The sequence below is a fragment of the Mya arenaria genome, chromosome 12 (assembly GCF_026914265.1).
Source record: "Mya arenaria isolate MELC-2E11 chromosome 12, ASM2691426v1".
Classification (NCBI taxonomy): domain Eukaryota; kingdom Metazoa; phylum Mollusca; class Bivalvia; order Myida; family Myidae; genus Mya; species Mya arenaria.
The window spans coordinates 34,546,088-34,561,828 of record NC_069133.1 but is presented as its reverse complement, the minus strand read 5'-3'; the positions used below and the strand labels follow the sequence as shown (position 1 = coordinate 34,561,828).

Here is a 15,741-nt window from a genome sequence, read left to right as displayed (position 1 = left end):
AGCTCTTCATCACAAGAGATTGCATAACATGGTCACAGTAGCTCTCGAGGACAAGGAACTACATAACATGGTCACAGTAGCTCTCGAGGACAAGGAACTACATAACATGGTCACAGTAGCTAATGATCACAAGATAAAACATTACATGGTCACAGTAGCTCTCAAAGACAAGGAACTTCATAACAGGGTCAAAGTAGCTCTCCAGGACAAGAAACTACATAACATGGTCACAGTTGCTCTCGAGGACAAGGAACTACATAACAGGGTCACAGTAGCTCTCGAGGACAAGGAACTACATAACAGGGTCACAGAAGCTCTCCAGGACAGAAACTATATAACAGGGTCACAGTTGCTCTCGAGGACAAGGAACTTCATTACAGGGTCACAGTACCTCTCGAGGACAAGGAACTACATAACAGGGTCACAGTAGCTCTTCAGGACAGAAACTATATAACAGGGTTGGTAGCTCTCGAGGACAAGAAACTACATAACATGGTCACAGTTGCTCTCGAGGCGTGGAACTACATAACAGGGTCACAGTAGCTCTTCAGGACAGAAACTATATAACAGGGTCACAGTAGCTCTCGAGGACAAGAAACTACATAACATGGTCACAGTTGCTCTCGAGGACAAGGAACTACATAACAGGGTCACAGTAGCTCTCCAGGACAGAAACTATATAACTGGGTCACAGTTGCTCTCGAGGACAAGGAACTTCATAGCAGGGTCATAGTAGCTCTCCAGGACAAGAAACTACATAACATGGTCACAGTTGCTCTCGAGGACAAGGAACTACATAACAGGGTCACAGTAGCTCTCGAGGACAAGGAACTACATAACAGGGTCACAGAAGCTCTCCAGGACAGAAACTATATAACAGGGTCACAGTAGCTCTCCAGGACAGAAACTATATAACAGGGTCACAGTTGCTCTCGAGGACAAGGAACTTCATAACAGGGTCATAGTAGCTCTGAAAGACAAGAAACTACATAACATGGTCACAGTTGCTCGAAAGGACAAGGAACTACATAACAGGGTCACAGTAGCTCTCGAGGACAAGGAACTACATAACAGGGTCACAGTAGCTCTCTAGGACAAGGAACTACATTACAGGGTCACAGTAGCTCTCGAGGACAAGGAACTACATAACATGGTCATAGTAACGCTCAAGGATAAGAGACTTCATCACATGGTCACAGTAACTCTTGTGGACTAGAGACTACATTACGTGGTCACAGTAAATCTCAAGGACAAGAGACTACATCACATGGTCACAGTAAACCTCTCGAGGACTAGAGACTACATCACATGGTCACAGTAACTCTTGTGCACTAGAGACTACATCACATGGTCACAGTAAACCTCCAGGACAAGAGACTACATCACATGGTCACAGTAAACCTCCAGGACAAGAGACTACATCACATGGTCACAGTAGCTCTCAAGGACAAGAGACTACATCACATGGTCACAGTAGCTCTCAAGGACAAGAGACTACATCACATGGTCACAGTAGCTCTCAAGGACAAGAGACTACATCACAAGGTCACAGTAAACCTCCAGGACAAGAGACTACATCACATGGTCACAGTAAACCTCCAGGACAAGAGACTACATCACATGGTCACAGTAAACCTCCACGACAAGAGACTACATTACCTCCAGGACAAGAGACTACATCATATGGTCACAGTAACTCTTGTGCACTAGAGACTACATCACATGGTCACAGTAACTCTTGTGCACTAGAGACTACATCACATGGTCACAGTAACTCTTGTGCACTAGAGACTACATCACATGGTCACAGTAACTCTTGTGCACTAGAGACTACATCACATGGTCACAGTAAATCTCCAGGACAAGAGACTACATCACATGGTCACAGTAACTCTTGTGCACTAGAGACTACATCACATGGTCACAGTAACTCTTGTGCACTAGAGACTACATCACATGGTCACAGTAACTCTTGTGCACTAGAGACTACATCACATGGTCACAGTAACTCTTGTGCACTAGAGACTACATTACATGGTCACAGTAAATCTCAAGGACAAGAGACTACATCATATGGTCACAGTAGCTCTTGTGCACTAGAGACTACATCACATGGTCACAGTAACTCTTGTGCACTAGAGACTACATCACATGGTCACAGTAACTCTTGTGCACTAGAGACTACATCACATGGTCACAGTAGCTCTTAAGCGTCTTTGTCACAGCAGCCTTCCAGGATGACAGAAAAAATGATCAACTGCAGCTCTTATGAAATGACATAAAAAGGGAAAGAGAATGTACAATTTCTTGTGACTTTATGGTACAAACCTGTTGTTTCTTTGCTACAGTAGCTTTCAAGGATGGCAGAAAACTTGTTCAACTGCTTGTCCATGAGGCCAGATCGAAACACAGATGCGGGCAGGGTCTTCACACATAGCATGAAGTTTCCAAAAACATCACACGCTGGGTCAGATCCTGAATGCATTAAGATGTTCTTAGTTTATTTTGATCTGGACCGTCTTTCAGTGTATGGTATCCCTAATGGTTGATGATATAATATAAAGGCTTGGTCTGGGTATGTGAGTAATGTGAGGTATTCACATTAAAGCTGCACTCTAACACATTGACTGTTTTGACAACTTTTCAATTTTTTGTCTTGGAATGACCCAAATTTTGCATAAATGTCTGAAAACCAGTAATATAAAACTCCTGATAAAAGATAAAATCACAGTTCCTAAAGTTTACGCTCAAAAATTGATGTTTTATGGCTAAAAGCGTTACGCATTAAGAAAAATGGAAAAAATCAGCAGTTTTTCAAGCAATTGAAATCCGTTCTATTATGTGTTATCGTATATGACTGTCATGACTGATTCGAAAAAGCTGATGCCAAAATCAGCTTATTCTGAGACAAAAAAAAGTTTTCAAATCGGTCAATCTGTGAGAGTGCAGCTTTAACAAAAAGCAAAACAAATTCTAACAAAGAGATAGGATTGGATTTCCTTTCATAACATTAAAGTAAAGAACCATTTTAATAACATGTTAAATTAGCTATGATTGTCTGCAAGTATTTTCTTTAAAATATGGATAAAAAATAGAGTTATTACGTAAATGTTAAAGTTCTTGATGTTTAATATTAGTATCAAGTTTTCTTAAATTTCATAAATTCCATGAGCATGACCCATTGTAAAACCTATTAAAGGAATTTCATGCCCTTTGATGTTAATAAAAGCTAACATTTAAAATGGCTCCTGCCTCCAAATCTTGACACTTTAAATGAAACATCTTTTTTAAAGATAATCATGATAAAAAAATTTTTTACTTTGTAAAATAAAGTTCAAGCAAGTTATCTAAAAATCAGTTAAGTGAAATAAACAACTTGAACATGTTGCATTCAATGCTTCAGATTTTTCCCGAAATTGGAGCCTGATATCTGCTACCGATTTTTTTCAGTGATAGGGTTTGACTTAGTAGTAAAGTTGCAAATTTACCTATTTTCTGTATGGCAGTTTGTACACACATGACCAGAGGCTGGGAATTTTCGTCATCATTGATCAGGTTGATGTCAGTGAGACAAGCCTCAGGAATACTTATGGTATTTTTCGCATACTGATAGACTGCACTCATCTGGACATAATAGTCTGAGCCCCCACATCCAACAATTTTTGTCTTTATACAGGAATACACGTCGGCCCAGTTCCTAAAAAAGGATTTGAAAAGTACATAGATTATTACTATTTGACATACATATATAGTATTGATGGCAAAAGCATATTACAAAACATTAATATAATTCTTCAGCATACTTTGCCAAGGCCCAAAGAAATATATGGGTTAGGGTTATATAGGGTTATATCCTTTAAAAAAACAGGTAGGGTAGGTAGGCTTCTTTTTTTTAATAAGGCTTTATGTTAGTAAGGCGGTACCTAACAATTCTTGATAAACGTACCAATTACTTTTATATATGTATATAGTATTTATGCACTGTGCTGTTTGTAGAGTTTTGTGCTGTTCTATGTTTCTTGTTTGTGATTTTATGTTCTATGTCTTTGGCGTTTGCCCATTGCCACTAAACCAGGTTGATGTTTAAACTTTTTTGCTACTGAGCATGTTTCTGTAGCTTTTTGCATAAATATTTAGAACATTATTGGCATCATTGGAGAATTGTGGTAAAGTAATCTACTGTATAAAGCTTTAAAGATTTTAAACTTCATATTGAAACACACACTCAGTGTAAGATTGCAATATATTTCACCTCATGAAAACCAAAACTGAGCTTTTGGTGCTCACTCAGTGAAATATATTACGATCTTACACTGAAACAAACAATTATCCTCTATATATTCCATATCATCGATAACTTGAAATTTGTTATTTAGGTTTTCCTCTTTGAACAATATAAAAGAAAGACCATTACTTTTTTTAAGAACAAAACATCTTAACTGGGTTATTAGTACTGCTTTTTGAGACGGAAGGTTGGATTAAACTCGTGAAATGAAAATCTGCAAAAATTCACGAGGGTTGAAAACAACATTCCGGATCAAAACACAGTTCTTAAATAACCCTTTTATTATAAACATCACTGGTTTAAATCACTTAAAAGTCTCATAATTTCATAATAAATGTCATTTTAATGACATACTTATTTGTTTTATGACGTCATTTGATTATCGCGCTACGATGCTTATCATGAAATGACATCAGCAGAGTGGAACATGGCCTTATTGCACTCAAGTGAAGTACTTCCATCATTTTGCGATATGGATTTATGATAGGTACAATAATAGTAATCATCTATTTCCATAATTTGTTTGAGTATTTATGATCAGAGCATTTAAAATGAGTTGATTGCACTATGACTTGGAAGTAAATAATTAAGAATAGCCTAAGTGTTTTTAGCTCCTTTATCTCAAAGTGTACTTACTTGCAATCACCACTAGCTGTTCCATCAAATGTCTGCAAACATTCGTTCACGGTCATCAAATCGCAAACAGGCAATGCTGCGCACTCTGTTGGCTTGACAACGCCATAATCATCAGGTAGTTTTATTTCCCGATCTTCCGGAATTTCGCATCCAACATTTCTTATGAGGTTATTAACTGTATCGACTCCCATGATCGCCTCTCTGAGATCTACGAACAACTTCACGGCACACTTGCCTTCAGTAAATTTTCTAACGCCGCATTCAAACACCTCTCCTATACTGTCAATGAATGTACTGAAAGTAAAATTTGGACAGTGACATAAAACCATACGATAAAAACCAACAAACTCACCGACCAGAAAAATATTGAAAGAAAAATAATGTTTAAAAATAAGTATTAATTTTTAATACCGACAAGTTGTGGTGTGTTATCAACTTTTAAAAATATCAGAAATAACATATTTCCTTGGTCTTCAAAAACATTATATATTTCTTTGCTCTTAATATAAAAAAAACTTCAATTTATATTTTTTAAATTCTTAATCTTAACAACAATATCTTATAACTTACTCGCAAGGATTGAAAAAAATATTTCCTAGGTTCGTAAAGTCAATTTCCCCAACACATTCTGAAGCCATGGTGACCAGGTCACACGTTTCAGAGAAGCCATCTCCATTTGTTGAACCTTCATTGTTATCAGTGCCATTTGTCTCCTCAAGCCAGCACATGAGTGTTGGAAGTTCATCTGGACACCTAAACATTGGAAATACAATTCTATTCAGTAAAAAGAATGTAGCGGAAAAATAATAAAGTTCATTATAAAACTTAAGTACAGTCTTCATTTAAGTAAATCAAGGAATAGTTGGAACGTATGTATTATCAAGAAGGGTCAAGGATCGAACAAAGTGACTTCCCCTTTATAATCATTAAAATTAAAAAATGAATAATAAACAATGAGATGATGGTGATTCCTGTTTAATTGAAATCCCATCAATAATAAGTTTTTAAGCTATTCTCTTGACCATGGTGTACCAGACTGATGAAAGGACATTGGACCAACAAAGGGGCAACCCCTTCGAGGAGCATAAAAATAAATTACTGTCAGGGAAAAATTAAAATGGTGATCCATATATCTATAATCCTCTCAGACATTTAAGGCCAAATTGTTTCATTATTTTGTTTAATGTCCGCTTTGAATTAGGTTTCAAAACTTTTTTCAGGGAAGAAACCCAACATTATTTACAAATGATATACTTTTGAGCAACTGCATTGAAAGAGGTTACAGACAGAAAAATGTGCAAATTTGAAATGACATTTTTTGAAACTATAAACATAAAATTCTTATTAAAATCTAACTGAAATGCCAATCAGACAGCATTAAATTTATACAATTACACCAAGGCTTTGGTATTTTAGTAACTTTTTTTTTTCAAAAATACGACTAGTCCACAAACCTATGGTTGACAATGCTTTTGATCATATTCATTTCTTTGGCAAACATGTTTCGGTCAGCGCAGGCCGGGAAATAGTAATGAAGACAATCAACTACATTCTCTACTTTTCTGAAAAAGAAAAAAACCCATCAGGTTTAATACATTTTTTACAAAAAATAGAGCTCGTTTCTTTAAAACCATACACAAAATGTCAATTTAAGATGGCCGCTCAGGTGGACTAGAAAATGTTGGAATTATCCGCATCCATTTTGTGAACAAGTGTACCAAACTTCATGTGAATATTTTGAATGGCTTAAAATGCACTACAAATATATTGATGAAAAGCTTGAACTCGCAGCCAAAAATAAGCATTTGACATTTTTAGATAGATATTATTTAAACTTTTATTCATTATATATATTGTTGTTTTACTGAATACCTGCACACTATGATTAAAAACAAGGGAACATAGTTTCATGTGATTAGGCATTGCTAAAATTTTTCTTTAAAAATTAGTCTTTCAAAAGCCCAAACTGCACAGAATAAATAAACACTTGAAAACGAAAATAATTCCACTCACTTGCAAAACACTTTTTCCTCAAACTGGTGTGAGCGAGTGAAAGCCGCTAAGTCCTGTATGCACATTGTCGCCTTTCTAGTATCACACTCCACAACTTCATCCTCGCCGAGATTGAGGCAGTTTTGTTGTAGGCTTGCCATGGTCACAGATTCTACGATCTAAAATATTATATATATATATATTATATATACTGTTGACTCTATTTTCAGAAACTTAGTCACATGACAAAACAACACCTTCTATTATTTTTTTATATTTATGCTGTTGTTGACTCCAATCATAGAAACTTAGTCACATGACCGAACAACACCTCCTATTATACAATAATATAAAAAAAATTTATACACTGTTGTAGATTCTATTTTTAGAAACTTAAAGGTGAAGAAATAAAATCAATATTTGGACGATTTTTTAACTAAGGAATTTATGGCCATGTAGCTATAAATTAATTTTTTTTTTTATAAAGGGCCTGTTTTTTTATCTGTACAAAAATGATATGCTGTTTTTTTATTTAACATTGATTTATTTTTACATAATATGGCAGGGAGAAAATATGAAAAATATGAAAAAGTGGAAATTAAATTAAATTTGCAAGGCCCATTTAGCGCCATTTGTAACTTTCCCTCTCATCCATCATCCATTCCATTAAAGATGAAAAGATGATTTTTACTATACAGAAGCTTTGTAGATTTTATTTCAATGTATTTGTGATGACTGGAACAACTGTGACCCAAGGGATTTTTTTACCATGCTCAAGATGTTGGACTTAAAGGGGCTAGACGCCAGATGGTTCAAATATGGGAAAGAACAGTATTTCCTCAAAACAAGCCTAAAATTGTCAATGCAAGCTAGTAGGTGGCCAATAATACATTACTTTTAATTGCATGGTTAAAATAATAAATGCAACAATCATGTTGCTGTCTCATCTGTGTTTCCCCATTCAAAACAGTGTTTATATTTAAATCATATCTGTTTATGAGTACAGAAAAATATACCAACATATTTTTAAACAAGATTTACGTGGCAGACAGCCCTAGTAAATTCCAAATTGGAAAAATGTGCATAAACTGCGAAATATGCAGGTGTAGTAATCAATGTCATACAAAGGTAAGTAAGATTCAGTGTAATGTAAGTTACTGACAATTTTCTTTTTTTCTTGCAATTGTATCACCTGGTGTCTTAGCCCTTTTCAAGCTGCACTCTCACAGATCTACCGTTTTTCCAACTTTTTTATTTTTTTGTCTTGGAATTAAGAATTTTTTTGCGTAAATATCTGCTTACCAGTGATGAAAGACTGTTAACAAAAGATCAGATCACAGATCTTCATATTCATGTTTTATGGCTTAAACCATTACTAACGGTTTAAGAAAAATGCATAAAACATCAATTTTGGGATGGAAATATGTAAAGCTGTGATCTGATCTTTTGTCAGCAGTCTTTTATCACTGGTTTGCAGATATTTACACAAAAATTTGCTCATTCCAAGACAAAAAATAAAAAGAGTTGTCAAAACGTTCAATCTGTGAGAGTGCAGCTGTAAGCAATAAAAATTGCAGTTTGTCTAAATATCCTGGATGTGCCAACACTCCCAGATGAGGCAAAACATTGATAGGAGCATTAGCGAAAGAATAAACTTTAAGCCGAAAGCAGTATCAAATTTAATCCTATTCTCACTTTATCAATTATCTTATTCTTAGCTTAAATCTTATTAGACCTTACCTGAAGGGCAGCCCTCTCGTGCCGAGCGCAGGTCAGAGTCTTGCTTGATGTTGCCTTAAACACAGTTTCTATACTTCTGTAAATAGAAAAAATAATAACAATAATTCAATCAGAAGATCTTGCTTTGAAAAATTATTTAACATCTTCCAATGAGTTATACCTTACATGACTGTGTGCTAGTATAACAACAAATACTCATGACTAGTCAATTGCAATCACGCCCCCCCCCCACCTCCAGTTCTGGTCCCGCCGTGCTGAGTGAATTCGGTGTTTTTGCCCCGAAAACAGCCGGGAATGAGCCTTACCTAGGATGTCCCAGGGGTGCAGGGGCATGTGACGGGGATTTTACTAGCAGTGTGTCCCCGCAGGAAGGGGATTATACCCGGGATTGGCAGGACCGAGCCAAAGTCCCCGTATTCCTCGGACCAGGGGGGCCCGTGGTTACAATTGACTGGTGCATTAATAACAGATTTCTGCTTTTACACGCTCAAACACTGACCAATCTGAATCATCAGGGACAATTGAATCAATTTCATGATATGAGGTTTCTTACAAATGCCAAGGGATTCCAATTACCATAATAGGCAGATATTCTGTGCTTTTAAAATTGGGGAAAAAAATCTGACTTTGGGATATTACAAAATTATGCCGCCTATACATGTCTAGACCTTTTATACAATTTATGGTATAAGAAGTGATATGGTAAAGATATTGTTTGTTTTTAAAGAAAAAACTTCCTTTTTAATATTTATTTCATTATTTTAACTCAGTGTCTCATAAATTAGAAAAATAAGAGTTTTGCGGGGGAATGCATACTTTTTTTCGAGGAGAAACAGCCTATATAAGGCATTAAAGCTGCACTCTAACAGATTGAACGTTTTGACAACATTTTTTTATTTTTGTCTTTGAACGAGCTAATGTGATTGAACGTTTTGACAACATTATTTTATTTTTGTCTTTGATTGAGCTAATGTTTGCGAACACGCATGGAAACCAGTGATAAAAGACTGCTGACAAAAAATAAAAAAAAAGTTGTCAAAATGGTTCATCATGAGAGTGCAACTTTAAACTCATAAAAATAAATCACTGTTAGAATTTTAAAGCTATTCTCTGGACAATGGTGTACCAGATTGATGGAAAGACGTCGGACGCACAAAGGGGCAGTCAATCTCTTAAAAAAAAATTTTGTAACTTGTTATACATTTTCATACCTGCACAATGCTCCACCTTCATCGATGGGGCTAAACGTGGTTGTCATCGACTGGAGAAGGGTAGAGGTGGAGTCCATTACGAGCGCTTTAAAGTCACACTCACTGGGTGTTGCCTCTGAAATATGGCAGAGCCATGGTTACCATTCATTTTCAATTAAATATTCTTAAATCCATTTCTTATAAATGAAATTATCAATAATTTACCATATTTGTCTGAATAGACACCCCCTGAACATGTTTCTGAATTCTAAGACTCTCAATAAGCAGTAACAATTAATGTCCAAAGATGTCAGCAGAAATTAGTGATGTGTGACCTTAGAGAAAAACCCTAGGGTATAATTTATTGTCAACAAAATGGCTGACTGAAAGATTGCCTTACAGCCAAATAAGCTCAATTTCCATTTTTGAATCAGAATAAGCATTAATAAGGCCTAAAATCTGAGAAAATGCCAAGACAAGGACAAACACCGTGTAACAAAAAACAACAACAAAAAACTGTGTGCTTAAAGTGCACAATCAAGGAGATCTACTGCAACATACTCCATTGAAATTTTCAAAACTAGTACATTTCAACTCTTTTTTCCTTTAGCAGCAAGCCCTCGTGTAGATAAAGGAAACTTGAGTAAACTTAAAATCACTTGAGGTCATTCTATTTTGAACTTACTTCTGCAAAAGTAGGCGAATATCTTTGTGAAGATACCATCAAGATCATTAAACTTCTGTACTCGTAAGACATTCTGTTGCCATGGGTCGCTTGCCATTTCCCGGAGTTCCTCAATCTGTTCTTCCTCTTCCATTTTAATTCCAACGGCAAAAATGTGAATGTCGTCCCGCTTCGCTTGAGCTGCAGACCTTAGTGTAGCCTCATTGTCTGTCGATTTTCCGTCAGTTAATATTAACAAGTGTTTTTTAACATCCTTTCGTGCTCCATAATCTGATGTAAAGTATTTCTCTTTCGCTACATCGATGGCTTTATTTGTGTAAGTGTTGCCAAGGAGGTACGTCATATTGTTGAGTTTATCTAACATCATTGTTCTGTCCTGTTGCAAAACACCATTGACTTCACTCAAATAATCGTTCATATAAAACTCTTCGACGACGTCTTTAGAGAATTGAATGACGCCAATTCGGACATGTTCAGTGTTAGCAAGAGTCACAACGTTCTTCGCAAACTGTCGAATAATTTCAAAGTTTGGCTCTGTAACACTTCCGGAGCCGTCTAGAACCATAACAAGGTCGAGATCTATCTGACTGCATTCTGAAAAAGAACAAGGTCAACATACTAACGTAGCTATTCTGATAATGCCTGTTTCGCAAACAATTTTAATCCTCATTATAACAATTTAAGTTTATCCCGCTATTTGTTTGTTGGGCATTTACAAGTTATTTTCACCTTTAAAAATTACTAAAGAGCTATAATCAATTTATTGCTGTTTTGTGGAATTTAGTTTATCTTATAGATAAGCAGCAATTTTCTGAACAGTTTAAGGGATCTAATATCTAAATATGCGACTTTAAGATGCCGAATTCATAACACATAATATGTCATTTCCTGAGTTAAGAATCCCACTAGTTATATCTAAAAATAACTTAGCAATATTTGAAATACTTTATATCCATTATTTTTATTGATTATGCATTCTTTTTTAGTTGAAACCTACTGTTTTCTTTTCATATGACTTAGAAATTTTTTAGAAAATAGATTTAATTAAGAAATGACCTCAGAAGTTTAATGAATATGACCCCAGATATCACTTTGTGAAAACCTGGTAAAAAAGTCAATTTATTGAACTTGCCTTCGTAGGTGTTTCATTATGAGATTAAACTTCTTTTTTTTTACACAGTTATATATAAAGTCACTATCATTGGCACAATGTTGCATGAGAGTGTGGTCTTATGTTGTGGGAGAAACCGGAGAACCCAGAGAAAATCCACTTGTCCAGCTTGTTGACCACCAGTCAAAGTCACATGTACCCAGACTAGGAATTGAATCCAGTTTGCCTTGGTGATAAACGAATGCGGTAACCTTTGCACTTACCGTACAACCATCATTTTATTATTGGCCATGATTACATCACATACCTTCTTGCACAATATCCTCAGTAAGGTACGTATTTTTACAGACGTCGGCAAGCGTATCCGATAGGAAATCAAGATTCATCGAGGCGTAAAGACCTGCAAGAGGGGACACTTCGGACTCCGAGACATTTGAACTGAGTTTGGCAACCAGCCGGCACATGTCTTCTTGGAAATTCAAAGAGTTTATGAGGGATACCTCCAATTCTTGGATGAACTCGACATACAAGGTAGATACTGAGGATAATTCATCTCCAGCAAATATCTCAGCCCTGCAATGTAAGTAAATTAAACACATAAGATCAAGATGGAAATCGGTCAAACATACTGACATATTAAAAAGGGACCATAACTCTGAAAATTATTAGTGGTTGTAACCAAAGCCTAACTTGACCTGTATTGCATGGTGCAAAACATGCTTTCACCAAATGATATTTAAATGCGTCCACCCTCCACACATAAGATTATGATGCAAATGGGTCAAATATACTGGTATATTGAAAAAGGGACCATAACTCTGTAAAATATAAGTGCTTTGTAACCAAAGTATAACTTGACCTGTATTTTATGGTGAAAAACATGTACTGCACCAAATGATACTTAAATGCAGCCACCCTTTTATGAATAACTGTCTGAACACCATTTTTGTGGCATATTCTATATTGAAAAGAGGACATTACCAAATGCTCAATTACAAATTAGTGGTCTGTAAGTTTTGCTTTAAAAAATTACGATTTTTTTTCTTCATGATATATTTCACAAATTAATGATATTTCAGACTTTGCAAAAACAAATGAAATTGTGAAGTGGGAAATCATGAAGTATGGAAATCATGATGTGGGAAATCATGAAGTATGACATCACAATGTGGGAAATCACGAAGTATGACATCATGATATGGGAAATCATGAAGTATGACATCACGATATGGGAAATCATGAAGTATGACATCACGATGTGGGAAATCACGAAGTATGACATCACAATGTGGGAAATCATGAAGTATGACATCACGATGTGGGAAATCATGAAGTATGACATCACAATATGGGAAATCATGAAGTATGACATCATGATATGGGAAATCATAAAGTATGACATAACGATGAGGGAAATCATGAAGTATGACATCACGATATGGGAAATCATGAAGTATGGATATCATGATGTGGGAAATCATGAAGTATGACATCACAATGTGGGAAATCATGAAGTATGACATCATGAAGTGTGAAATTATGAAGTGTGATATTATGAAGTGTGAATATGTGAATCGGAAATCATGTAGCAAGAAATCATGAAGTATGACATCACAATGTAGGAAATCATGAAGTGAAACACTTTGAAGTGGGAAATCATGAAGTATGACATCATTAAGTGTGAAGTGTGAAAATATGAAGTGGGATATCATTAATTGTTGTAGGTTGTGAAGTGAGAAGTCATGAAGTAGTAAGAATGAAATCAAGAAATATAAAATTGTGATGTGTGAATTGATAGATTTTTTAAAGAAAATCATAATATTAAAAAATGTTTTGAACTTACATGATGCCATTCTGATCGATTACTTGTCCGTCGCAAGTTGCTTTGAGGTCATCAAAATATGACAGAATAGGGTAATATAGGACACTGCGAACAATCGAATTACATCCACTGGTCTTCTGCACCACGCAGTTCTTAAATCCATCAAGATTTTCAGCACTGAAAAAGTTATATGCTAAAAGGTTGATAAAAGTATATAAAATGTAGTGACTTTTGGGTATTTTAATGAAGGTTTTAAAAGCTGCACTCTCATAGACTGACAGTGCTGAGATTTTTTGTGATTTTTTTTGTCTCGGAATCAGCTAATTTTGGCTGAATGCCTTTAATTTAGTCATATAAGATAACCAAACATGTGATAATTTCTTGGGTCGATTCTGGGACACTCGTCGTAATGTCAACGCACACTAGGTGGGTCCGGGGGCATGCCCCCCCAAATTTTTTTTTAAATGGGGAACGTCTGTGGTGCATTCTAGAGCATATCTGGGGCTATTTTAGTCGTTTTTAACGTCAGGAAAATGTACCTATTTTGACTGCCAAGACATATTTTTTACTTGTCATGGTTTTTTTTTTTTCTGCATTTTCTTGAAAAAATAAAACCACCAGATATTTTCCCAGGCTTTAAATAAAGTGCTAACCAGGAGGATATGCAGTCTACTTTCGGTTTCATCAAAACAGGAAATAAACAACTATACGGGCACCTGTTTTCCCGCGCTTTTGAGAACATGCGTTACATGACGTCACTACACTACACTAAACACCACTTTTTAATACACACACAAAGCCAATGATAATCCAAGATATGAATAATATACACAATGATAGTTCGAAAAAAAGTTCAAAACACTAAAATTCCTTATGGACGCGTAAGTTGTTTAAAGTATAACGACGTATCGACTTTGAAATTTGAATGGAATATGGGATGTTTTCTGTGTTTTAATTTTGTTTATTTACTCATTTTGTCACTTTCTTTGAATTTACCTTCATGCTCGTTTGTCGGTAAAATGTGTGAAAAATATCAATTCATCAATTTAAGGCTATCATTTATAAGACCAAACAAATCCATATGAAAACAATGAATTTGTATACAAGAACCCTCCCCGACTCGTTAAGCACAACAAAAGGCCAATAGATCAATTATCGGGTGATTGACGATGACCTCGACGACACACGTACCAATTAACGGATTAGTGTCAACATGTCCCGTGTTTTACGACCAGTGTCCCGGACAGGCAAAATAGCTGACTTACATTGGTAAAATTAAGATAATCGATTCCGAGATTTTTTTTTTCGTTTTTTTTTTTAATGACTTTCCGGGACAAACATGCACCCTCTGTGACTCCGTGACAGAGATACGATTTCCGGGACAATCCCGGATGTCCGGGACGTTATCACATGTATGAGATAACTCACTATACAACAGATTTCAATTGTTTGGAAAACTGCCAAAAAATCATATTTCTTACGGCTTTAGTAACACTTTAAGATATAAAACATCAATTTTCCAACATAAATATGAAAAGTTTTGATATTATTTTTTAATAAATGGCTCAATTATTCTAAGACAAAAAAAATAATTGTCAAAATGGTTATTCTTTGAGAGTGCAGCTTTAACAATAAAATGCTTAGACAGTGCACACATAAAATAGGGCTGTATGTACATGTTTTAGTGTTTTAAAATAATATATACATGTGTATAATGCTTCTAAACTTTGTGACTTAATGCATTTAGGCATAATTGGTAAAATGTAGAAATAAGAAACAAATTTGACTCAAATATTCTTTTATATCCAAAGTGAGTGACAGAAATGGATGACAGTGAAATGTGTACGGAAAAAAACATTTTTTTATATCTTTTATCAAAATCTAATTTCTGTAAAGTTTTCTGTTCATAAGTGCTCTAAAATAAAATAAAATTAAATACAGGTGCAGCCAATTTCACTGGTATATTTTATAAAGGTAAAAGTTTTAAATTATCATAGAAAACTCACGCGCTTTTCCAATGCTAGCCATGAGCGCAAATTGAAAATATAAAATACAGCATTATTTTAGAGTGCTGTATTTTGCAAAAATGGTAATAATAAAATAAAAAGATACTGCATGATGAATGTAACTCTGCAATGTTTTTTTTGTCAAGCCATCTTTTACTCTGTAGCAAAAATATATAAAAAGAAATGAAAATAACTATATAAATCTTATAAAGCTGAATTATGTTATTTATGCACAAATGAAAACAAAAAAAAATCATATGACATCATTGGGTTT

General features: G+C 35.2%; 1 protein-coding gene across 3 annotated transcripts in view; it reads right to left on the bottom strand.

The window, feature by feature from the left end:
* The window catches only part of LOC128211401 (uncharacterized), a 113,424-nt gene that overhangs the window by 34,631 nt on the left and 63,052 nt on the right, over window positions 1-15,741 (bottom strand). For all 3 annotated transcript variants that reach the window (XM_052916150.1, XM_052916152.1, XM_052916151.1), the window contains 11 exons: window positions 13,483-13,638; window positions 11,947-12,212; window positions 10,529-11,122; window positions 9,865-9,979; window positions 8,654-8,729; window positions 6,935-7,092; window positions 6,376-6,483; window positions 5,492-5,674; window positions 4,922-5,215; window positions 3,489-3,697; window positions 2,329-2,475 (listed from right to left, as the gene is read on the bottom strand). In XM_052916150.1, the coding sequence (XP_052772110.1) occupies window positions 2,329-2,475; window positions 3,489-3,697; window positions 4,922-5,215; window positions 5,492-5,674; window positions 6,376-6,483; window positions 6,935-7,092; window positions 8,654-8,729; window positions 9,865-9,979; window positions 10,529-11,122; window positions 11,947-12,212; window positions 13,483-13,638 (2,306 nt within the window). The remainder of the gene's footprint in view (window positions 1-2,328; window positions 2,476-3,488; window positions 3,698-4,921; window positions 5,216-5,491; window positions 5,675-6,375; window positions 6,484-6,934; window positions 7,093-8,653; window positions 8,730-9,864; window positions 9,980-10,528; window positions 11,123-11,946; window positions 12,213-13,482; window positions 13,639-15,741) is intronic.